This window comes from Carlito syrichta, unplaced genomic scaffold (genome assembly GCF_000164805.1).
Source record: "Carlito syrichta isolate Samal-C Ts95f unplaced genomic scaffold, Tarsius_syrichta-2.0.1 Scaffold308142, whole genome shotgun sequence".
NCBI classification, from domain to species: Eukaryota; Metazoa; Chordata; class Mammalia; order Primates; family Tarsiidae; genus Carlito; species Carlito syrichta.
The window spans coordinates 1,032,898-1,059,793 of NW_007252238.1; the positions used below are offsets into that span (position 1 = coordinate 1,032,898).

Consider the following 26,896-nt stretch of genomic DNA (forward strand, 5'->3'; position numbering starts at 1 on the left):
CCTCATTCTTTTTCTCTAAAATTTTACAGAAAATATTTTCTTATACATGCAAGGGAAAAGACTACCTGTTGAAAAACTGGTTAACCAATGGAGGTTTACCATCCAATCAACTATCCTTTAGGATAAGAAGTTTAAAACATCTTTTACAAAGTAACATGAAATAGTTTGTATACATAAGAAGCTGAGGTTTATGAGTGAGTGAACTGCTGTCATATTAAGTTTCAAATATTTAATTTTCCAAGACATTTTGCCAAATCAAAAATTTTATGTGTACTCAATGAGACTAACTTAAGGCATAAAGATATACTATAAAAATGATTCTAAGAAAAGTAGGAACATTAATTGGTTGCAAGATTTTCAGTGGTAGGATCTCTTCATACTTCTAGGGCTTTTCTTCCCTTTTAAATAAAATAGGTAGTTAGCTAAAAAGGCATTTCTTTAACTTTGGGAAAGATAGTCACATGATAAATAGGATCTTCTCAAGTACCATTAATATGCTATTTATTACTACAAAGAACAACTCAGATCGAAGTTAATTTTACTTTATTTAACTGCCTCAATGATTAGCTTTTAAAAGAATTTCCAGTATCCACTTAGTACGCTTTCTGAGTTTCATTTAAGATCACTTGATTCCCGGGATTTCCAAGGGCTGCAAGGCATCTCCTTCTGTGCTGAGAAATAATATATACCACTTGAAGATTCCTTTCTATAATTTTCATTTTAACAAATATGGATTTCCACATACTGGGACTTCTTTATATGGGGTACACTTGAGTAGCTCAGAACAGTGCTCATAACTAGCTCCCCACTCCCCTGCAGTCAAGGAAAACACACAATGACACATCCATACATCAAAAACATAAAGTTGGCCAGGTGTGATAACTTATACCTATAATCCCAACATTTTGGGAGGCCGAGGTGGGAGGACTGCTTGAGCCCAGGATTTTTAAGACCAGCCTGGGCAACACCGTGACGCTGTCTCTACCAAAAATAAAATAAAAAAAATTTAAAATCAAAAAATTAGTGTGGCATAGTGGTATGTGCCTATAGTCCCAGCTACCTGAAAGCCTGAGGTGGGTAAATCACCTGAGCCCAGGAGTTCGAGGTTGCAGTGAGTCATAACTGTGTCACTGTACTCCAGTGCACTCCAGCCTGGGCAACAAAGTGAGACCCTGACTCAAGGGAAAAAAAAAAAAAAAAAAATGAAGCTGCTCCAATTTCTTACCATGGGATAGAGCATTTGGCACCTTTGGAAAGCAAATCAGCTGTTGTTTGCTGTATCACACCAAGTATGATTTTGGGACCGCTTTATTTAAATGTATGATTACTGCCATAATTTCTGTGTCTGAAAAGTTTCTTGTGCTTATGTCTTTTACAAGTGGCACTATGTACAAAGTTACTAGAATGGATTGGCTTAAGGGACAGACCATGGTTTATGGAAGAGAATAAGTTCATGTCATAGTCCTGGCTAATGTGTACCAGAACATATAGGCGGAGCTGGTAGTTAATACCTGACAAAGCTTCCACTTCAGCAGATGGTGTCCAGGGTTCTAGCCTAAGATGTTTATTGACTCCCTTTGTTTAAAAAGTCAGTGACTCTAAAGTTGTCCTCAGTAAACAGTACTCTATTAATCTTAGTTTACATCAGGCATGTCCAACCCACAGCCCATGGGCTGCATGCAGCCCAGGACAGCTAGTTATCTGTTGGGAGCTGGCCACGGAGGCCCACCTGAACGTTAAGGATCAAGGTGGGCTGTGGACCCTGAGACCACTAGGATGTGTTCAGGAGCTGTTGGCCCACTTCCTCTTCCCTTTTTTGGTATTTAGCACATCCCATTAGAAGGAACTTTGCAGAGTGCTGAAGAGAAGTATTTCTTAGCTGAACACTGAGTTTCATGGTTTCATGCCAAAAAATAAAAATAAAAAAGGGGGAGATGTTGGGAGCTGGCCACGGAGGCCCACCTGAACATTAGGGATCAAGGTAGGCTGTGGACCCTGAGACCACTAGGATGTGCTGAGGAGCTGTTGGTCCATTTCCTCTTTCCTTTTTTGCTATTTGACACATCTCATCAGAAGGAGCTCTGCTGACCTAAGCTGAAGGCTCTGTGTCTGTGACAGGCATGGTTAACTCTAGAAACTCATTTTTCCTGTTTCCCATGAACTGCGGTTTAGGCTTAGGTATTAGATATAATTCAAACTCAGGTCACATTTGGGAGCCTTCTATATGGTACAACCTTCTTTATAAGATTTAAAAGTGTATTTGTAGAATTAGTATATACATATGGAGAGCTGTTTTCAGCTTTAGATGGTATAGATGATTATCTAGAGTTATCAGAAATGGCCCAGCATGAACTTTGGACTGGGTTGCATTCTTTTAAACCAGTTTTTAGCTACAGTTAGTGTAGGGTTTTTCTACTTTTTATAGAAATTGAATTTACTTTACTAATAGAAAGTATTGTAGAATAGGTTATGCTACGTCAGTGAATTATGTTAGTTCAAGCATGATCAAACATGATATTTTGAGGTTTAATAAGAATACAGCTGAGCCGGGCTCAGTGGCTCAGCTTGTAATCCCATGCCTTTGGGAGGCTGAGGTGAGTGGACTGCCTGAGCCCACGGGTTCGAGACCCACCTGGGAAGCGAGACCTCATCTCTACAATAAATAAAAAAATCAGCCAGGCGTAGTAGCACATGCCTGTAATTCCGGCTACTTGGAAGGCTGAGATGGAAGGATCGCCAGAGCCCAGCAGACTGAGGCTGCGGTGGCCAGCAGCGGCCACTGCACTCCAGTCTGGGCGACAGAGTGAGACTCCAATTCAAAAAAAAAAAGAATACAGCTAACTTTAGAAATTTCATTGTTCCCATTTTCTACTATTGTGGTTTTGGCCTTAGTACAATTTACAGTTTATATGTGGGTTTTATTTTTAGAAGATTTATTGCTGATGATCAGCTTTATATATTAGGGTTAGGAATTAGAAACTTTTATAGAAATTAAGATATTTATATAGGATTTTAGAATAGCCATTTTGTTAAGAGATTAGAAACGGCCCAGCGTGATCTTTGGGCTGGGCCACATTCTTTAGGTACTGGTTTGAGCTATAATTAAGAGTTTCTATAGTGTAGGTAGAATTAGCACAGAATAGAAAGGTATTAGGATTTAAGTTAGTCATTAGGTGTTGTGCATGTATAAGCTTTAGAAGTTATTGATTATTAGAATATTATGATGTTAGAATTGTTGTATTGCTTTTGAGGAACATTAATCAAGCATAAGGAACAGTGAGATAATTTTGGGATTCTCCTTCCTCATGCTTGGGAAAACGCCTGGCAGGTGGGGGAGGCCCTTCATCCACCTGGCTTTGTGTTCATGTAATAGTCTTGTGATTTAATTGGGATTATCCTTCCTCATGCTTGAGGAAACACCTGGTAAGTGGGGGACGCCCCTCATCCTCCTGGATTTGTGTTCATGTGAAAGTTTTGTGATTTAACCTGTGAAAATTTAGGATAAATGACTTACGGTTTGTCCCATTAAACGGCTTCTGCACTAGACAGAGTCCAGTCTCCTTCTTTCTTTCTTTTAATATCTATCCTACAGAATCGGCTTCTGCACTAGACAGAGTCCAGTCTCTTTCTTTCATTCATTATCTATCCCTTCCAGTTTCGCCAATGCCGCCATATCTTTCCAGGGACTCCCCAAAACCTACAGGGGTTGGCCCCCGCAGTTATGTGGCTCCACAAAAATCTTTTAAAATCATGTGGTTTTTAGCGTTTATTTTTTTGATGTCTCCATGCGTAGTTCCACTTTTGAAGTTCGCAATCACGCCTTATTCATGACATTGCTTTTTGGCAGCACTTACATTTGTGAGCAGCTGTTTTCAGTTATGAAGCACACGAAGAGCAAAATTTGAATGAATACTTCTGATGAGCACCCTGAGAATTCACTAAGAATTGTGACCATTTCCATCGAACCAGACACTCATAGGTTAATTTATAAAAACGAGGTCCAGTTTCCAACTAGTTTTATACTGTTCTCATTTTTTCTAAACTTTATAAAAAAGAAGTCTTTTTTTTTTTTTGAGTTGGAATCTCACTCTGTCACCCAGACTGGAGTGCAGTGGCTGCTCCTGGCCACCGCAGCCTCGACTCACCGGGCTCTGGCAATCCTTCCATCTCAGCCTTCTAAGTAGATGGAACTACAGGCGCGTGCTACCATGCCCGGCTAATTTTTGATTTATTGTAGAGATGAGATCTCACCAAGTTGCCCAGGTGGGTCTCGAACCCACGGGCTCAGGCAATTCAATCACTTCAGCCTCCCAAGGCACGGGATTACAAGCTGAGCCACCGAGCCTGGCCTAAAAAAGAAGTCTTATTATGCATATACACTAACTATATTATAGAATTTATGTGTGGCCCAAGACAATTTCTCTTTACTTGATGTGATCCAGGGAAGCCAAAAGGTTGGACACCTTGGTTTACACATTGGCTTCTAGAGGGGCAGTCAGTGGTTTTGGGGGTGAGAAGGGTGATCATCCCAGTTATTCCAGGGAAGACTGCTAGAAGTTTTACAAACTGGTCTTGGCTGGGCTCGGTGGCTCAGCCTGTAATCCCGTGCCTTTGGGAGGCTGAGGTGAGTGGGTTGCCTGAGCCCGCGGGTTCGAGACCTGCCTGGGCAGTGAGACCTCATCTCTACAATAAATAAAAAAAAAATCAGCCAGGCGTGGTAGCGCATGCCTGTAATTCCAGCTACTTGGAAGGTTGAGGCAGAAGGATCGCCGGAGCCCAGCAGGTCGAGGCTGCGGTGGCCAGGAGCGGCCACTGCACTCCAGTCTGGGCAACAGAGTGAGACTCCAACTCAAAAACAAACAAACAAACAAAACAAACTGGTTTTGGACAATGTAAATCAACAACGACAGTGTAAAAATGTAAACCACAGGACACTCCCATCCTCCACTTTTGTCTAATGTGCTACATTCAAAATTTTAGTTACTTTGTCAGGGTACAGCAATGGCTTTGAAGTCAGATTCAGGTTCGAGTATTCAATTTCATCCTGTATTTGCTGTGTGATTTTGCCAAAAATGACTTAACTGTGAGTGTTGACTGATATGACTGTATCTACAAATATCAGTTGATATTACGATTGTACACAAAGAAATGGAGATGGGTTGCGCTGTGCATTTCTTCCCAGGAGCAAGCACGCAGGGTCTTCACTTAGGCTGTTACAGGCTGTCAATGTGATCTGCTTCCTAAAGACCAGGTTTTGCAGAGAGAGGCACAGCTAATATTTTGTATCAATTATTGCATTCTCTTCCCTTTCTTCTAAAAGTATTTTTTTCAAGGATACTCCATATTAAGCCTGCATGGTCAGGATTTTGGTAAAATTGTTTCAACTTAGAATTTAAATGATTCCTTTTAGAAAAATTACAGTTTAGGACTTTTGATCTGTGCCCACGCCTAATATCACACAATCTCCTCTACAAAATAGTATTATAGCTTTTAATGTCATCCATCACCCTATTTGATAATAAAACAGAGCTATTTGAGCAATTGGAAAAGCTGTTTGTGCTATGTCTACATTCAATTTCAGTTTTTTCCCCCTCACTATGGTTCAAAGCAGCCCCATACTGGTTTTAAATACACATTTTATATTTAGTGCTGGGAGACCAGGTGGTGTTGGAATCTGACATACAAAATTATTGCTCCCCTGACATTTTATATACCATTCCATCAAATAACTACTTAGAGAGCTTTGCATATTATGTGGTATATGTCTAGTCTGACAAGTAATAAGAGCACTGAGAACAGCTACCATTTATTTAATGCCTACAATGTGCCAGGTACTTGGCATATATCATCCCCAATAGCTGAAACGCCATAATAAGCTGGGTACTACCAGATCTTAATTTTACAGTTAAGGATCAGGGAGAGGCTGGGTATCTTGCCCAATGTCCTTGGGCCAGGAGTGTCACACAGTGAAATATGACATGAGACAATTTAGAGTCAGAAAAGTCTGCATGCAGTTCCTAGCTCTGTCCTTCACTGTGTGACTATGAACACCTTGTTTAATTTCTCTAATTAATTTTCTCAAAAACTAGAATACTGCTTAACTTCTACAGAAATCATACAGAAATAATACCACAGAGTGTCCATTTCGGTAGCACTTAAGGAAAGATAATCATGATGAATACCATAAATGGTGACACCAGAATGTGAACACAGTTTTTCCTAAGGTTACGATTCTAATGATCACCCAGTACATCTAAACTGAATCTAGAAAATGAGACATCATCATCTAGTCTCAATGACAAAGAAAAAAAGCACATGTCAAACAAAACCTTTAAAGCATTAAGTCTGATTAGACTGAACCTGGTAATACTGTCTTCAAGGAAAATTTTGTATGAAGAAATGGAATTATGACCTACTTTACATATGACAGAATTATTTCATTATATGATTTTAATAGAATTTTAAGCAGTGGGAAGAATACTTATGCCATGATTTACCTGTGTAATATAACATATATTCCATTGTTGCCTGGGATTAATTTCCCATTGGTTTCTTTATTAGCCATTCTATAAGAATGAGTACGGGTACATGCAATATGTGCTAGAAACTTAAGTGTAAGAAAACAGTTGGTATCCTCTGGTCAGATGATGTGAAAGAAAGCAGAAGACCCTTCCCATGAGTCTACAGGAGGCAACTTCTATTTTTAAAAAGGCTGGTCTACAATAGGCAGCATGATTGCAATCCAGGTATATATATTTCTGCATAATAAGCTTTTCTTTAGTAACTGTTTTTATTAAAAGAAGTCCAAGTCAACTATAATATATAGTAGAATGTCATAATGCAATGATTTTAAAAAGTATTTACAAGGTAAACATGTTTACTAATTTTTCAACCTAAATCTTTAATATATTTCCGTAACTGTAAAAATTATTTAATATAGAGCCAATATTCAAATCATTAATATTCAATAATAATTTTTAAAATTTCATTATTAAAGGTATCATATCCATAAGTATCTGAAATCACATTTTTCTTATAGTCCAGTTAGTAATGGAGGATCTTCAAATAAATCTAATCAGATATGCTAGAAGTATATTTAATTTTGCAATTTTAAAGGGAAAGTTGTTTGAAAGAATTTTATATCTAAAACCATTTAATAATGGTATAATTATTTCTTCTTAATCTATTCTCCTATAAAAACAGTAATTTTTTATTAATGTGTTTTAGCAGTCTTTTTATTACTATTCCTTCTTCAAATGTAATTTCAGATCCTATTTGGTAGTAAAAAAGAAAGAAAGAAAGAAAGAAAAGCGTACAATTAGTACTTATGAAATGGTAAGTTATGGTAAAGACAAGACAAAATGCCTACTCTGTTTCCCCCATTAATGAAGAAACATACTTTCATGTTATATTTCAATGTGCTCCCTTGCTATTGGAAATACAATGTTCTTGGTTTTTCAAGTAACTTTTAAAAAATGCAATCATTTTCTGCTTTGTTACAGAGAATGTGTTAAATGCTCAATGGAGGTTAATCTTTCCTACTAAAATAATTCCTTTTTTGTTCACATCTTTTCCCTGTGGGTCAGTTATTATAAATTACAACTTAGTCTGATGAAGCAAATAGCTACCAGTATCTAAAAACTCCAATTTTCTGCCTAGTGAACTGAATTCAATAGTGAGCAACTCTGTAAACAGGGAAATCTTTCCTGGTTCTGCTGGATTTTTGTACGATCTGTACTGCTTCACTAAAAAAGGCTAAGTTAATTCCTAAGGCTCAATATAATTATTCTGTTTTACAGGTCATTTTCAAGAATACATGTATGCTGCTGAGCATGAAGTCAGTTGTGGCATATGAGATCCTCGAAACTTTTTCATTAACGGGAACAGATTGTAGCACACACCTAGTGCCTAGCACATAGTCAGCACTCGACAGATGCTATTGAATTGCATACATGAGCCTGGTTTCTTGCACTGTGGACACTCAAGGTGTTTCCCTTTCCTTGACTATAACATCACATTTTCCAAAAGCATCACCTTCCTTGATGTACTGTGATGCTAATTAACAGAGAACTCCCATACCTCACATAGCAAAGAACAATCCCAAAGGAAGAGGGAGAGATGCTTTTCTTCTTACAGATATAAGACCTCTGGTCTTACACCTCCATGGAGTCTTGAATGTCTTTAGTGGAGCCTTGAGCTCCATTAAATCACTGACATTTGGCAATGGAATGTATCTTTGCAAAAATGTTTTGTCTGCTTTTCTCATAGTAAAAACATGAAGTAAAGCAAAAGGTGAAAGAATATAAATCCAGGAGGGCATCATAGCTATTGACAAGAATTGAAAAGTCGCTTTCCAGTGACTGCTTCATGCTGTATGAGCCTCAGCCCTGCGATTTCTTTACTTCCTCGTGTGTCTTCTCAGCACCCGTTCCTGGCTTGCTTTTCTAAGTTCTGACCTGGCTTTCATGTGATGGTGAGATTTGACCTTAGTCACTATTAAAGCTCTGCCTGATGGGATGCTGGTTATATTAGGCAAAGGTCAGTTATTTCAATGGAGGTATAACACAAATATTTTGAATTTTAAGTATCACCAATTATATCAAATGAAGATCTTCATATCAGTCTTAATCAGATGTATCAGAAGCACATTTAATTTTAAAAATGGAAAGGGAAGGTTGTTTGAAGGAATTTTTGATCTAACATCATTTAGAAAAGGCATTTTTATAATAATTTCGGTATTCTTTAAAAACAGTGATTTTTAAGTTTAAGATCTCTAATGAATGGCTAGGAATACTACTATCATTCCAATTCTTTTTTGAATGTGATTTCAGTTAATATCAGATAATACAAAAGAAAACAAAACAATTAATACTTAAGTAATCCCAGCAACATCAAATTACTGAGCCTGGTTCAACTGGACAAATGCTGTGCTATGGATCAGGTGGAAAATGACCAACCTCAACTAATTCTGCACTGGTTTTCCAATTAAGTCGTAGGAGGGTAGGAAAATACTGTATGTTTTAGAGGTCTTGGAACAGTTAATTAAGGAAAAAAGAATAGTTGTGATCTTCTAAATTGTTTAAGATGTAGAAAGAGCATGAAAACTATCTTTGTTCTTTGTCTGATTCTGGATTCTGGCAGATTAAATTCAAATCCTGGTCTTTAATACAAAGACTTTCCCACAGTGGTCCTTTGTTACAATAATTGTAAGCAATATAGATTCACGTAAACCAGGGATAAGGCCAAAATTCCAAGTCTCACCTAAAGTAATATATGCTCTTTTTTTTTATATCATGCTTACTTTTTTTCCTTCAAATCAAATACTTAACATGTACATAGCTACAGTCTAAATATTCCACATTTTACTGTAAACCAAAGTATACTGATTCAATTACCTCCTAAGAAGGGGAAAACTTTCCTAAATGAAAGGTAGTAGTTTAAACATTCATGTACTAATGTTTATCTTCCTAACTCAGAGGTGGACAAGGCAGATACTTTTAAGATTTATGTTCTTTTCTTCATAGAAGAGGAAACTGGCATTCAATTATTTGCTCAGTCTCAGAGTGGGTAGTGTCATTCTGTGTACCTCTACATAAAAATGATGTTGGAATCTAGGTTGGTGATGCTTTTGTTATACAGCTTCTCACTGGAAAACTCTCATAGCAAGGCTTCAAATCACTGGGCAAATCACTAAGATAGTGGTAAGCAGGCAGGATGCCTTGTAGGACAGTGGTAGGAATCTCCAAACTACAGCCCTGGCTCTTCCTTGCAAATTGGAGAAGAAAATAAGAAAAGAGATTCAGAGAAAGAAGGAAATATTTGCTTTTTTCCACCCAAATTGTGTAGTTTTGATTTCATTAAAACACACAAAAATAACTTAATGAACCTGTCCCATATCTAGGGTGCTGTACATGATGATGTATTTATGTTTAGCTTCCCCAAATCCTCATACTGTCCACTCTTCAGCCAATTTGCTTTAAGTGACTTTTCAATTCTTGTTAATAGCCATGATGCCTTTCTAGATTTGTATTCTTTCATTGCTTGCTTTATTTCATATTTTTACTATTAGAAAAGTAAACAAAACATTTTTGTAAAGATGCATTCCATTGCCAAATGTCAGTGATTTAATGGAGCTCAAGCCTCCACTAAAGACATTCAAGACTTCACAGAGTTATAAGACCAAAGATCTTATACCTGTAGGAAGAAAATACGTTTCTCTCTCTTCCTTTGGGATTGTTCTTTGCTATGTGAGGTATGAGAGTTCACTGTTAATTAGCACCACAGCACATCCAGGAAGGTGATGCTTTTGTAAATGTAATGTTACAGTCAACAAATTCCAAGAGCTAGCATTTATTAAAGAGCTCCAAATAGGGCCGACCTGAGGGCAAAATGGAAACAATCTATTTTGCTTTGTAAGAGCTGTGAGCTTTATTTGTTGGCATCAATCTGTTCTTCCCTTGATGTGGATTTGGATAATGGTACTGGGATGATGAAAGTGACATGGGGAATGCTGGCATGTGCAAAGATAATTTTATCATAAGTTCAGATGGTCTGAAGTCTTCTTGCTGACACTCATCTTCTCAAGGTTCTGCTCCTCTGCCCCAGAACAGTAATCATTGAATGACTGAGTGAGGAGGGACAGAGTTCAGGAAATTGTGTATATGTATTCTACATGTATCTGTTTATTTTTAGGAAATTCATTATTAGCTTCTCACTCTTTCTTATCGGAGAAGTCCAGTTGGACAGTAAATGTAGATACCAAAGAAGGCTAAACAAAATTACATAATAGATATGTCTTTTTTTTTGAAACAGAGTTCTACTCTGTCACTCAGACTGGAGTGCAATGGCATGATCACAGCTTTCTGCAGCCTCAAACACCTAGGCTCAAGCGATCCTCCTGCCTCAACCTCCCAAGTAGCTGGGATTACAAGTATGTGCCACCACACCCTGATGATTTTTCCATTTTTTGGTAGAGACAGGGTCTCACTTTGTTGTCAGGCTGGTTCTGGACTCAAGTGATCCTCCCTCCTCGGCCTCCCAAAGTGCTAGGATTACAGGCACGAGGCACTGCACCTAGCCTAGATATGTATATCTTTAATGAACAAAATATTACATGAAAAATGGGGTGGGGGAGAGGCCTTTGAAAGATTGGCATCTTTTTAAATTCGCTACAGAATGTTTTGGCCTTCCTAATCATCCATTACTTCACAGTGTGGCTCTGTGTGGTGACATAAGCTGCTAAAATAATCATTTAGTACCTATAATACCAGGAATCACAACAGCACACAATTCCCAGTGATCACTACTCCAAGCAACCATGTTCCAATACCTTGGTCAGGTTTTCAATTTCATTGTGTAACTTCCCATATGCTGCCCCAAACAGCCACAACAGTCGCTGACATCTGGCAAAGCTGATCTATTGGCAAACTGCCTTATACCTAACAACATAGCTTCTCTATTTTAAAACTCCCAAGAAAACCTCTCCAGGAAAAGTATAACCTTCTTCAGAGTTTTGTTTCTATGCTTCCTATCCTATTTACCTTAACTGCTTCATCCTTTTTGGAGAATTAATCTCTAAAGCCTCAATCGTTCAATTGATACTTAAAGCATTTCTTCTCGAGCCTCTGTCCACAGAGTGCCCTCACACCCCAGAACCGATCCACCATCAAACCCCACCAATTCTGCCTTCTCACTTCTCCAGCCAGGCCTTCCGCGCCACTTGGCCAGTTCTATGTGTGATCAAGTCCTTTTCGCTTTCATCATCCACAGTCTCCTCCCAGTCATCTTCTCTTTTAAGTGGCACCTTCCACAAGCCACCGCACAGCACCAAGGGACAAAACTGCCTAGGTCACAGTGTTTGTGTTTTTTCCTACTATAAAAAACTTTATAAGAAGATGCTGTAGTTAAGAGAAGGGCTGAGATTTCTCATTCTATTTCTATGATGTATTCGGGTCTTCCATAATCTGACCCCCAGGCTCTTTGCTCAGTCTCTCCCTTCACATCTCCTGGCATAGAGCTGAGGTAGACAGGCCAGGATCTCATGGGACCGGGTCTGTTCGGGCTCCTCTACACCTCTCCTCCACGTCCACCCAAATGCCTACCTATTCTTCAAGGGCTCAAAGTAGGCAACTGACTGAAGTCAATTTAGCTATTTTCATTTTTGTATCAAATCATCCTCAAGGCTATCAAGTCACAGAGGTTGTATGACCCTAATGACATCGCAAGTGCAAGTTCTGAGAGCAGCTTCATGTCCTCGGACTCTTGGGTGTGTTTCTGATCTTCATGGCATAAAGCAGACATCAAAGAACTGAAGAGTTAGTGGCTTCCAGCATCATACGAGGAGGACCATTCTCCCAGTGGTTCTCTGAGCCCGATAGGCTACATCTAATTTTTATCACACACAGGAAATGAAACATAGGAAGATAAAATTTTTAAATAAAGCATTAGATTAATTTCAAAATGTTAAAGAGGCACATCACAATGGTAATGGTAATTTTTTAAAGATATGAAGTTCATTTCTTAAGAAAAAATAGAGATTACCCAATTTCTTTTCCATTAGGGCAACAGAAATTCAAATTAGAGTTTCAACTTGGAATGGCTAAGAGTTAATTATTTAAAGTATAGCAAGATAACTGTTAAATTATGATGTGCTCTTCCTGAAGTATTCTAAAGCCAGAGCTGTTGCCCTACTTTTTGATGAGTAAAAATAGTTGGAATCTAATATGACTTTGTGGGAGGCAATATCACTGATAGGTTCAGTGGTTAAGTACATAGATTCAGAGAGCCAGGGTTCAAATCTCTGCTCTGCTTTCTTCTAACTGGGTGACTTTGGACAAGTTATTTACCAGTGGACTTACCTCTAACATGAGGATAGACAATAATCCTACCTATTTCACAGAATCACCCTGAGGATTAAAATGAGAATACATAATAAAGTTTTTGGCATAATGAGCACAAGATAAGTACTAAAGTATTTATCATTTTTTAGAATTGAAGGATCATACCTTTAAGTCTTATAAAAAATAGTCAATGTTTTCCCTGTCACAACAATTACTTAAGGAGTTCAGATTCAAAGATATCATTTCCAAACTTCTAAAACTTTGACTTAAGAAGGCTGTTATGAGGAATAAATGAGCTAAAATATGGAGTACTTGGCACAGTGCTGGGCACCTATTAAGTGCTCAGTAGCTTTTCTTATAGGAGGAAATGGGGCACAGAACAGTCTTTTCTGAGAACTGCTCCTTAAGCATTCATCAAACTATTCTGTTAGTACTAATGAGAGTTACTTTTTTAAAATTTGGGGTTACAATTCAGATGGAAAGAGTAGGCACATTAAAACCAAAGTAGCTCGTGAAAATTTTCTTATGAATAGGCAATTCCCTAAACAAGTTTTTAAGCACATCAAGAGTCAGGTGCCTTTTTGTTGTTTTTGGGTTGGCTGCTAGAAAGCTGAGAGGTAAATAAGTGGCCCAGCTCTACAGAGGCTTGGGATATGTGTACTCTCTGCATCATCCCATTTCTGACTTTATTTTTCTTTCTTGCTCTAATTTTCCCTTTCTCCTGTTTTCTGTTTCACTTGTTTTAAATTTCACTGTAATTCATGGAAATCTATACTCTACGTTGGATTTTTTTCTAGAACTAGATGGGTTGTAAACAGATACATAAACATGGGGAACAACTTTGAAAATTGCTTACTGTCCTGATTTAGGTTTTTCAAATTTGCCATGTGAAATACACCTTGATTTAAAATGGTAAGTCACAACATCACTAAGGGTACCTGATCTCAAACCAGGCAAAGTGGGGACTATAGGGAGGCCCAAACTTTACCTGTACAATAACCACTTGTATACCTAATCCTGGATTGTACCCCACATCTTTAAGATAAATTATAAAAAAAATAAAATGATAAGCCACAAGAAGCTCTCTTTGGATAATACTAATTTACTTTTGGTTCACATGTCCCTACTTTAAGTCATTTTCTAATAATTTACTTCAACATATTTTCTACTTCAGAGAAATGAATGAATGGCAAATTAAAAGAAACAAGGATGAATCCCATATACATATTTACATAGCTACCCAACAATCTATCAACAAATGTGACCTGAGCACCTGCTGCGTGCCAGACATGCCTTCTGCATGAGTTAGAGAATCAAGTCCCCTTGATACCATGTTTGGTTCTGGGGTCTGGACTGGCTGAGGTTCAATAACAATCAAAGCATAATGAAAAGGAACAAAACTTGGGACTGAGAACTGCACAGATTCAATGATGTGTGAAGTTCAGCAAAACGGTGAATAACCAGAGACCAAGTAACTAGAGCCTTTCTGTGTGTAATTTGAAGAAAGGAGAGAGACAAATTACTCACACAGACATGCTACACACACACTCAATATCCTAAACATATGTTCTCTAAGTTTCTAACCTCGGCTTACTCTTTGTCTCCCTAAATACCTATTTCTTGGGTATTTCCAATCTACTTTTCATGTACAGTGGTTCCAAAGCCTTTATTTTCAATCTTGCCTTGTTCTTCAAGCTGCAGAATTACACAACCAACTTCCTGTTAGGCACACCTGAATGGGCATTTCAAACTCATCCTCAACAAAATCTCATCCGAAGTCTCTTTATCCTGGCAATGCTTTCCACCGCCAGCACCTACCGCTTTTGCATATTTCACATAAATAGCTCATTCATTACGTTTAATCTCATCACATCCCTAACTAGAATGTAAGCTCCATCACAGGGCAGGGATCTTTGTTGATTCTGTTCACTTAATCTTTCTCCAGGATGTCCCTAAATATGCTTAGAAGGGTGCCTGGCACTTAGGAGGTAATGAATACATGTTTGCCAAGAGAAGGAACATTTCCTCCCAGGCCCAAGCTGCTCCCACCCTGGTATTCCTAATCCTGCCGAATGGTATCAGCAGCTGAGCCTGGGGGATCAACCTAGAACTCCACTTCTTCTAATCTAAAGCTGCTCTCATTTTCCAGACAGTCTTGTTTCCTGTCCCCTCCTCTCCATGTCTAACACTGTTGGCTGGGTTCTATCCTAGGTCATCTCTTGTCCAAACGATGAAAACAGCCATCAGAGCTGTCAGCCCCTTTAAATAAGTATACTTTTAAATAAGTACACATCTACACTTTAAATGTAAGACTGAGCTTACTTTTCTGTTTTGCCTAAGGATGAATTCAGGCTTCTCCCTGGAATCCAGGGCCTAGTCCCAGTTTACTCGGCCTCAAATTCTATCACCTCTCATCTCAAAACTTACACAGTGGTAACAGGAAATGCTTACGATGACGTGTGCAGACCACCTGTCCTTGTCTTTCTGAGCACTGCCAATGCTAATCTCTGAAGATTCACTGTGGGGGTCAGTTCTTTGAGAAGTCTTCCCTGATCCTCCAGGGTGGCCTAAAGGTTCTGTGTGTTCCCATAGTAATCAACTGAAGGAATGTCAAAAATCTGGGCAAACACTTGCCATGAACACTAACGCCTCATTCATATGTAAGGTGGAAAGCAGTGTTCACAAAAATCCTAGATACAACCTACTGTATGGGATTTATTTAAGCTCTTACAGTAAATAGCAAGAATCAGGTTACCTGGGCCCTAATTTCTGGTAAAGGGGGAAAAAAAAAAGAAAGGAAAAAAAATCAAAAACAAAACCTCAACCTAATCTTTAAAGTGTTTCATGAGAAAATCGGTAAGTGTAGACCAGAGGAGTCCTGGTGTCCTACCTCTGACACAGCAAGTATTGTGGTGACAGTGGACATGGATGACCACTGGTTTCCTGCACGTGTCCATGGCAACAGTAGGGGCTGTATCTTCTGTCATTAACTGATGTATATACATTAGATTACTCCCTTGCTTCTTTAACTGCACATGGCCAGTTATAAGGAGACAGAAATTTTTTTTTTTTGAGTCAGGGACTCACTCTGTCACCCAGCCTAGAGTGCAGTAGCATGATCATGGTTCATTGTAACCTCAAATTCCAGGTAATCCTTCTGCCTCAGCCTCCCAGGTAGCTGGTACTACGGGCATGTGATACTATGTCCAGTTAATTTTTGAGTTTTTTTATAGAGACAAGGACTCGCTATTTTGCCCAGGTTGGTCTCGAACTCCCAGGTTTAAGCAATTCCCCAGCCTCAGTCTAATGAAGTGCTGGGATTACGGGCATGAGTCACTGCATCCTGCCTCTCAACCTAATCTTTAAAGTATTTCATGAGAAAACCGTAAGCTGGAAGAGTCCTTAGTTCCCTACCTCTGACACAGCAAGTATTGTAGTGGTGACAATGGACTTGAATGACCACTGGCTTCCTAGTGGCAACACTAGGGGCTGTATTGTCTATTATTAACATATATATTAAATTACACCCTTGCTTCCTTACCTGTACACTGTTAGCTAAAATGGGATAGCTATATTTGAATTAGTATATAGACATATATGTAAATATAAGTATTTGAATTAGTATACATAATTCTGATTTAGCTTGTCAACTAAATGAAGTTCTCCATTTTGCAACACAATTGTCCTCCGCTTCCCAACACACGCCTCCCACTTCCTCAGTCTTCCCTCTTGCTGGTGAACACACATACAGCATTGACAAGGGTAACCTGGATTTGTGACACGATGAAACACATTTTCCTGTGGATCTGTTCAGTTTACTCATTAATTTTAGAGAAGCAAGGAAAATTGACTATGATTCAACCATCACATATCCTTAAAAACATATTCTTCCATAGAATAGTTAATGGATAAATTTAAAGATTTGTAAAATGTATGCTGTCAACAATATTTGAAAGAAACGAGGTACTTGTTCACAGGCTTGGTTGTCTTAAAATATTGTCTATGTGAAAAACTCCAAGATTAATCTGCAATTGTATCTTTTAAAGTCATTTCATTTCAGGAAATAGACATAAGTCTCTTCCTTCAAGGGAAACATCTGAGTATGGAAACTGACGTCTTATAACTTGGTTGACCTTACCAAGATATGGACTCTACAGCTGAAAAGGTCTGCTTACAAAAATTTAAATTCAGCTGACTTTATATAATAATGAACTCTCATCTTCTTTTATAGCCTTATAACTACTTAGTGATTTGTGGTAGCTGTGTCTTCTAGACATTGTATATACACTGAGTATCCAAAAAGGAAATTAGGTTATAAAATAGTGTGCTGAATCTAGTCAACTCTGTTCATTGAGATATCACAAAGTAAAAAAACACAGATGAGATGGAACTAATGGCAATTTACAGTTAGAAAGAGACTGAGATAGTAAAAACTCAGACAAGAATTAGAAATTACAGATTAGAAGTCAAAAAGCCTACATAAGTCTTGGACTAGCTCCATTTGGTAATTTACTGGCTTGGGGGAAAGATGTTTAACCTCAGCTGCTCTTATGTTACTAGCCACATTCATGTGTACACTCCAACATTTATTTGGCAGCTACTAAATACCCACAGCCTTGCTAGGTTATGGAGATAAAACTCTGTCTTGCCCTACAGACTGCTAATGGAGCAAAAATATAGTTGATGGCTCCCCATGTTTTCTCAACTTTGTAAACCCCAAAGTCGGGACAGTCCTACTCCGCCACAGAGACTCATTATGGGAGTAAATCTTAACAGTTTGGTCCATACTGGAAAAGCCCCTCAAGAAATTTTCAAGACCTCCATTCCCTCTATCCACTCCTTAGAATTACTGGTTTAGAAGGCTCTTACCACCTCAAAGGGTAGCTCTAGAAACAACATAACATTACAGGAAAAATGAAGACTGAAGAAAAATGAAGCCCTAACAGTGTAGTGTGACTGTGTTATTTACATCTTCTCTCTACACAGACATTACTAAAGAACTTCAGCATTTGTTTTTAGGGAGCAATCTCCTCCTACGTTGATGCTGCTTTGTAATGGATACAAATCCATATATTGTGTTTTCATGTAATTTTTCATAGCAATATTAACGTAGGGCAGCCCTACTTTCCCCCTTTGTAGACAAACAAACTGAAGGCCAGAAACACAAAATAACTTGCCTTAATCTCACACCTAGTGAGCAGTGTCAGAAATGAAAACTAAGTCTTCTAATTCTAAGGCCAGTCTAGTTTCTACCATAAAGGAGAGCCCTATCTAGAAAAAAAAAAAAAAGTTATATTTTTTTCTTTTACAGACAGAAAAGTTTTGAAAAGCTTCAAATCACTTCAAATAAGTGATTCAATTTTAAAAATAAAATTATAAACTCTCATTTATATGGTACAATAATATGGCTATTACTCAACATTATTGGCAAATAAGGTATTCTGCAAGAGTTCTAAGTGTTTATATATTAGATGTTTAAGAAGAAAAAAATAAGCACATATATACATCCCATTAGAACACAAAGAACATAATTTACACTTAAAAAAAGTAATTTACAGTCTCCATACACAGTCACCACTATGCTATTATAGCAAGTTTGAGAGAGACGTACTCTAGAGCATAAAGCCTGAAGGCTATAAACTCAGAGTTCAGGCTGTTGGTGTTTTTCCTCCCTTCTGGGGATTATCTCCAAGTTCTATCCTTGGTTCTGTTACTTCCTTTCAGCTTTAACCGACTCCCCTCATCCCAGCTCCTTCTACCCACCCTGCTCAGAAGTCTCTGTTTTTGTAATCTAAGAAGGAGTGGAGAGCTAGCAAGAGAAATCAGAAAACAAACTTTAGTAAACACTGAAATATACAAACCTACATCCATGTGTATCTATATGTATATACATATGCAGTCATATAACACACAGATTAAGAGTATCAAATGATGTGTTCTCAGTGCTTGGATTACTTCCTTGATTAGAATCAAGTAAGCATGACTAACCAAACACGTAAGGTAGAATTTTCACTAACTTGATAACTGATATGGCAAATGGAAAAAATATATTATGAAATTTAGAGTTCAGACTTTAGGTTGGGTCTAGGTTGGGTCTAGGTTTAGAGTCATAAGACTTTAGTATGGATCTAAGTTTGGTCTTACGATTCAGAATAGATTGGTTGACTTGGTCTGATTCTAAATGTTTTCGCCTAGAAAAGGGAAATAAAAATAACACCCATATGCCATAATTTTGTAAAATGAGTGTTTTAACCTATATAAAGTATTATAAAAAAAATCTCTTATTGTTAATTCAAAAAGTTCTGATATAAAGAGAGCCATGTTTCTCATATATTTATTCTCTCTCATAACACAGATTAAAGAGTAAAGAAATAAAAAATACAAAAACAATAAGTCTCTACTCTCATGAAATTCTATTTTAAGTTCACAGCCTGGTTTTATGCAAGTTAATGTTAAGACGCTAATTCCCAAGTAATAGGGAATCAACTATATCAAAAAAGTACTAAAAGACATTTGTCAGGTTTCATTACCCACTGACTGATATGCTTCTCAGTGAAATAAAAAGCTGTACCTACATTTAGGCTTTTCCATCTTTATTTATACCTGAGTTACAAAAACAATTAATTCTTCAGGGACTTCCACAGAAGCTACTTCAAACAGGAAAAAGCTAAGCAAGAATTTCTAGAAAACCTTTTGCTTTAGAAGTAGAGAAGGGCGGATTCTGCAAATAGTTAAATCATGGGTTCTGTCATGACAGCTGACCCACAGGCTAGGTTGGCCAGCCAACATGGAGGCTTCCACTGCCCACTCCAAAAAATCCTGCTCCACAGAGCTTTGTTTTACATTATCACTTACTTAATTAGTGGGTCTAGGAAGGGGAGATCTTATATTGGAAGGTACAAAGTGACCTTAGGATGGTGCCAGAAGTAAATTTCACCTACTTATCTTCTGCTGGGCCAACCATATAATTAAGAAAGAGAGAGGAGAGAAGAGGAAGCCTTAAAAAGTAAACTGACTTCAGTACTGTACAAATTTATTTTTTTCCCAATTTCTGAAAAATCAGCTGCTGGTAACAGAACCCACGTTTTCCTAAGGGAAACAACCTTCTCCTTTCCTGGTCTAGGTGGTTCTGGTTGTCCAACTCCAGTCAGAACCAGCCTATCTGATCATTGTGTGCCCTAGCTGCAGGGACCGAAGCAGAGATAGGCATGTGAGCCAAGTTCAATCTGAGGGGATTCCATAGGGAGCTTTTATAGGAACTGCTAGGAAAAGAAAACCTCTTTTTAATGGAGGCCTGGTAGCTGTCTCAGCACCATGAGAGAACGTGCATGAGAACAGAGCCAGAACAAAACCAAGCTATAGAGAGTGGGATTGAGTTCTAATGACCTGGCTTAAGACCATGGCTTGCCTGAAGCCAAGCCTACACTAGGACTTTCCAGGATGTAGGCCAATTAATTTCCATTGGTGCTTAAGCCAGTCTGCTGAATTTTCTGTCACCTGTAACCAAAAGCCCACATCCTGAGAAAGAATTACCGAGTTCCTACTACCAACTCAATGCTGGACTTGAGGACTACAAAATGGCTAACATGTAAATAATGTGAAATCATGTCACATCAATTAAATAGCATGAAAATCAATCCATGAAGCAAATAAATAATTACTTGGTTAGCTTTTTAATCCCACAACTGAAGATACTACTTTGCGGTCTCTGGCAAAACAAATGGGAAACATTCAAGACACTTAGGCTTAAGCCTCTGAAGTACCGATTCATCTCTCAGAAAACTTCCCTGAGAAATAAACCTTAGGGAGTCTTCATGTTGAGCTCCTTAGTGAATATAAATGTCAATTACACAACAATACTTTTGTTAATAGCAAAAATTCTACACATTCACCAGATACAGTTTTCAACAACAATAAAACTATCTGGCATAATCTGGTGTTGATTAATTGCTTATAAGTAGGGTGAGGGAAGTAAAAACAAACTAAAGACGACGTCTCTTTAAGAAATACAATTACTTGGACAGAAGCAAGAGCTAGCCTAAATACACATATGGAATCTCAGTCACATTTTTCATTTAATATACTCATTTGGAAACCTTCAGTAGGAATAAAGGCAGAACTCAAACAGGGACTCAGAGCCTGAACTAGCTGGTAAACAAAATTATTCTATATGGAACACAGCTTAAATCACTGGCTTGGTTTTGATATTAATATCAAATTGATATTTAATTTGCCACAAACACATATATTTATAAACACAGGAAAGAGAGAAAGGATGTATTCTGTATGTGCCGAGTAAAAACACTTTTCAAGATCACACAAATTAAGTTTATGATGACACAGAATTATTTTTCTAAGTCTCACTGAGAAAATAAAGACTGTGACAAACGAACACAAAAGTCTTTTTGACTTGATCATTGCTGAGAATTTCAAATTTTGCTCATTAAATACTGCTCAGCAGAAAATCTCCAGGTGGTTTTTAGATAAGGCGCCATTACTATTTATCACTGACAGATTACATCAAAAATATTTTGGAAGCATTCCCAATAATGCTATCGCGTTAACTGTGCAAGTGAACTACATACGAGAAAAAAAAGTGAAAAAGGAACACCCACATGAACATTTACCTTCCACTGCTCTTTTGAAGAAAACTTTGCAGCTGCCACAGGTTACTACCCCATAATGACATCCTGAAGCCTCATCCCCACACACCAAACATATTTTGGAAGGTCTTGAGGATCCAGTAGAAACACTTCGTAAAGTAGAGCTGGGGAAAGAAATCAAGATTTCAATAACTACACTGTAATGGCACATTGAATATGCTCTATAGCTTAGCTCAAAATTTGTTCATCATAACGGTCCCATACATGAATTCAGTCTGTAGTGGTCACCCACCATGTGACTTAGCAAAATAAAGGTAAAGACTCCTCAGAGAGTAATGGTATTGAAAATGCTGTAAAGTCTCTTCTCAGTCCTGAGTGATAATCACATATAAACCTTTTTCCTTCTTTTCCTATTATTGAGAAAGTCTTTAAGAAAAAACAAACAAACACACACATTATTTACACTCTTGGGCAGTGAGGAGAAGAATCTTGAACCAAGTCGTCATGGAAGTCTTTGCTGTTCTTTTGTTTTGGCATCAACAAACTACTACAATACTTCTCAACACTCTTCCCTTAGACTCTGATTATACATCTCTATTATGCCAGATTAAGAAAAACAAACTTCCCTTTCCAAAACAATCCACTGATTAAAAAAAATGTTTCCTTGCCTCTAGGGTCAGCAATTTTAGCCCTCCAAGCTCCTGCATTTCTTCATGTTACCTTTTATAGGCATGTTCAAATTACTTTGTTTTGCTTATCAATTTGAAGGGATATAGTCAGTACTTAAAAAAAAAAAAAAAGCCATATGGTATATAGTAAATAACTCAGGTATCTTTCATGGCAAAAAAAGAAAGGATTCTAGACAATGGTTTTTAGGGACATCTAATTCTTTAAGCAACTATCCATTTGAATACTTTCTAAGGGGAATCTTCTCAAGATATATTATATATTACTATATTAGTCATGGTGCATTCTGAACAAAATGTTTTAAACTGTAATAAGGAGTCATAGTTCAGTGATAGTTTATATGTGTACCAAAACAGGCAAAGAAGTTGACTTTTTCATTCACATTTCACATCCATGTATTGTATATTTAACTTACAGGTTCTGTGCAAGGTGGGGGGGGGGAATAAATATTTAAAAACAAAAAACAATGTTTGCCCTCACACTTAGTGGGGACATAAAATGTTACATAGTAAGTGCTACGGTTCAATGTACTATGGGGACACACTTTGGGTTCAGCCCTCCATCCTGGGAATACAGGGGTCAGAAAACACTTTCCAAATATAACAGTTGAACTGAGTAACTCTGGGTAGAGTTTCTGTCACCTATGTCAAAGCTTTTGTCTCTATGTAAACCAGCAGGCACTGGGAAAAAATTTTAAAAAATACATCAAAAGGCTAAAATGGTTATGTTACAGTGAGGATCTCTGTTTTACAAATTAGCTAAAATGTGACAATTTTGTGTTCCTATTTTTTAAAACTATCTTAAATGTTCGAACTCCACTCGATGAAGGGACACGCTGTTCAGCTTTTCAGAGTGCTGCAGCATGACTGCCTTCTAGAAAATGACTTCTTAAATCAAGGACTGAAACAATGTTCTCCAGAGTTGCTTCTCCTTCTGAGAAAAGTGCTCTTTATTATTTTTATTAGTGTCCTTTGACTTCTTTATGGCATTCAAAACATTCCATTTCAGCACCAGTAACTTCCTCAACATATTAGCCAGTAAAACTCAATCCGTACTCTGCCCGACTCATCTTATACTTCACAGGGAGTCGCCACAATTTTGTAAATATTTAGAATATAATTTAAAATCATCATTAAAGTGTAATTGCTTCTTCACAGCTCCAAACAGACATGGGATTCTTATTCAACATTTTTGCGGGCCTTAGTCTTGGTCCTGATACTTACTGGCCTCTTAATTTCCGTCTTTCTTACTTTCTCAACAATCTCATCTAATCTCTTGGCTTTAAATGTCATCAATATGCTGGGTACTTGCAAGGTTTTCTCTCCAGCCCAGACTCCTCCCTGGAATTTCAGACCTATTTACCCCACTTGGGTACCTAATATGCACCTCATACTACTCATGTCCAAAACTTTGTTGATCTCCCTGCCTGCAGACCCATTCATTTCACAGACTTCCTTTTCTCAGTTACCAACAACTATAATGGGTTGAATTGTGTCTCCCCCTGAAATTCATATGCTGAAATCCTAACCCACAGGATCTCAGAGTGTGACCCTACTTGGGAATAGGGTTGTTGCAGGTATAATTATGATAAACTCAAACCAGAATAGAGGACCCCTTATCCAATATGACTGATGTCCTCATAAAAAGAAAAAATTGTGACACAGATACCTATACAAAGAGTATGTCATGCTTAGATGACAGCTGAGATCAGGGGATGCTTCTAAAAGCCTAGGAATGCCAAAAATTGCCAGCAAACCTCCAGAAGCTAGGAGAGAGATAGGGAAAAGAATCTTTACCACAGCCCCACCCGCCGATACCTTGATCTTGGACTTCTAGCCTCCCAAACTGTGAAACAATACATTTTTGTAGTTTAAGCCACCTGGTTTATGGTCCTTTGTTATGGTAACCCTAGCAACTAATGCAGCAACTCTTTCCAGTTGCTCAGGCTAGAAAATATGGACTCACCTCTGATTCCTCTCTTTCTGTCGCACAACATACCTACTCTGTCAAATTCTATTCACTTTATCCTCAGATTACCTTTGGATTCAGATCGCTCCTACAACTTCCCCTCTGCATTATCTTGTTCATCTATCAACTCTTCTTACCTGGGAGTCTGCAAAAACTTCCCAGCAGATCTTGCTGTTTCTCTTTGTCCCCTTTCCTCCCTGCTATAGCAGAATGATCCGTATTCACTCATTCCTTTGCTCAAAGCCATGAGAGGGTTTTCCCTCACAGAGTCAAAGTCAATGTCATCCATCTGACCAAAGGCCACAATCTGGTTCCCAAGACTTCCTTAAGCACCTTCCCTTGCCTATTCCACTTACCATCTAATGTGTTGTCTGTTTTCTTGAGTCTTTGTTGTTTACTGTTTGTCTTATCCACAAAAATAAACTCAATATGGGTCAGGACTATCATCTGTGTTATTCGATACTGTGTCCCCAGTGCATGGGACAGTACCTGGCACCTAGTAGGCACCCACTCAATACTTAAACAAATGAGTCTTTACAGATAACTGGCATTTGTACAACAGTTATCATAAAACCTACCACACCATATAGATAAAGAGGAATGTGGCTTGTTTCCAAGAATCCTGAGAGTGAGAGGTATGTAGCTGAACCAAACTAAGAGAAGTGTCTAGCATAAAAAGATGCCATGTGAGATCCAGAAGAGATCATTTTCTTTAATTACAAAATTAAAGCAAACATAAATTCTTCTCCCCTTGTGTTCACTAACATCTATCCCTGACTAAATAGCAAATCTGTCTCTTGGTGTCTTTTGGGGGTTCTCTCTCTGCTTCTCTGGTTTCTCTATCGTACGGAGCTTCTTCTTATCCCAGTAACGCCTCCTCTAATTTTCAGGTTCTTTCTCATCTTTTTAATCACTAACTTCAGAATCCTACCTCTGGCCATCATTTAAAAAATTCCTATACTCTATTCCTTAATGATCACATCTACCAGCCCAGTTCAAACAAAACTCTCTCGGTGAATGGCTTTCCAAATCATTATAACCAGCTTCAACCTCTCCCTGTGCCCAATTTTATGTTTTCTCTTCCTCTACATAATATCCCTACCTCCAAGCCCTTTCAGATTCTTAAACATATCATGTTCAAAGCTTTTTCCCCCCAGATTTTGATGTTCTGAAACAGTACTGCCAACTGCTAGTTACTCAGGTTCAAATCTTCCTCCTCAACTATCCAATCCAATCAGTTACCAGGTCCTGCTCAGCCCAGCTTTGCAAACTCTGCACCCACTGCTAACCTTGGTTCAGGCCTTTGCTACTTCCTAAGTGTTCTTCCCTGACGCTAGCCTCTCCTCCTTCCAACTCATTCAATAGTGACTGACGAATTTGATAATAAAGAGTTCTGACTGTATTACTTCCAAGTTTGGAGATCTTCTATCATCCCTATTGAATGCCACCATAAATAAAAACCTTAGTAGGACCTTTAAATCCCTCTCCCTACTACCTACCTTTTCTTGCAGGGTTTCTTCATGATGTCTACCCTAATGCTCAGCACACGCCAACATCCCTGTGGAGGTGTTCTGGTCAACCACCATTTTGCACAACCTAGTGTTTCCTCTCCCTCACTCCCTCTCCTAGAAACCCTACTCACCCTTAAAGGGTCTGGGTGTTCTCCCGGCAGGAAGTTCTACTCTCCCTCTCCTAACTCCTTAACATTTTGCTAACCCCTCTCCTTCAGCAGTCATCACTTTTGCTCTTGCATTAGTGACCTGTACGCTAATTCCTTGAGGGCAAAAACCATACCATATGCATCTCTGTGCTCCCATTGCCATTAGCCCAGTGTTGGCAATATTTATTGAGTGAATGAAATCGCACTCCTAATCTCATTACAGTAGAACACACATTTATAAAAGGCGATTTTGCAGAAGGTAAATTAATGAGGCCAAGGTTATCAGTTCGATTCCCATATGGTTCATTTGGCTTTGCACAGAGAGGGGAAAAACAAACCAACCAACCAACCCAGGGACACACACTATCCTCAAAAGCTCAGCCAGCTGTCTCACGAATATACACATTACTAACACAAGAGACAGGCCACAAAGAGTGAATGTTTGGAAAACTCTAGTCTCTACTGACACCCTATCATGTGATTATCTTTGAAATTGAAAGATGGCACATAGTTGGATGGCTGTATGCATCCAGTTTTAAGAAATACATTTGTACATTTTATAGGAGAGGGAAGACGGGGGAAGGGGAAGATCTTGAGCTCACTTCCTTCTTAGACACAGTGTTATCAAAATACAAAGCATGTTTAGGGATTTGCATGTCCGAATTCAACTTTAGGGTATATTCTGTTTATAAAACATAAACACGTAGGACCTGAAGCCCAAACACAGGACCAAACATGTAGATATCAAAGGGCAAGAATAGAGGATCAGTAAAGAGGCCTGGGCTCTACTTCTAGGTCAGCCATTACTTGGTGAAATCTCAGCAAAATCACCTCTCCTCTTTGGGCCACAATTTTCACCCAAAAGAAGCTGAATGGATGACCACTAAGACCCTTTCCAAGATATCCTTTAAAGATACAGATAGATTAACAGGACAGCCTGTCATGATCAAGTTTAATACCAAATGAGTTTCAAACTCCAATTAAAGACCATGTATTGCCAGGTTCAGTGGCTCAGCCTGTAATCCCGTGCCTTTGGGAGGCTGAGGTGAGTGGATTGTCTGAGCCCGCGGGTTCGAGACCTGCCTGGGCAGCAAGACCTCATCTCTACAATAAATCAAAAAATCAGCCGGGCGTGGTAG

The 26,896-nt window shown here is 38.3% G+C and overlaps 1 protein-coding gene across 2 annotated transcripts in view; it reads right to left on the reverse strand.

Moving 5' to 3' along the window:
* The window catches only part of NR3C2 (nuclear receptor subfamily 3 group C member 2), a 362,756-nt gene that overhangs the window by 158,485 nt on the left and 177,375 nt on the right, over nucleotides 1–26,896 (reverse strand). For both annotated transcript variants that reach the window (XM_021716062.1, XM_008065056.2), the window contains exon 3: nucleotides 21,467–21,606. In XM_021716062.1, coding sequence (XP_021571737.1) covers nucleotides 21,467–21,606 — 140 coding nt within the window. The remainder of the gene's footprint in view (nucleotides 1–21,466; nucleotides 21,607–26,896) is intronic.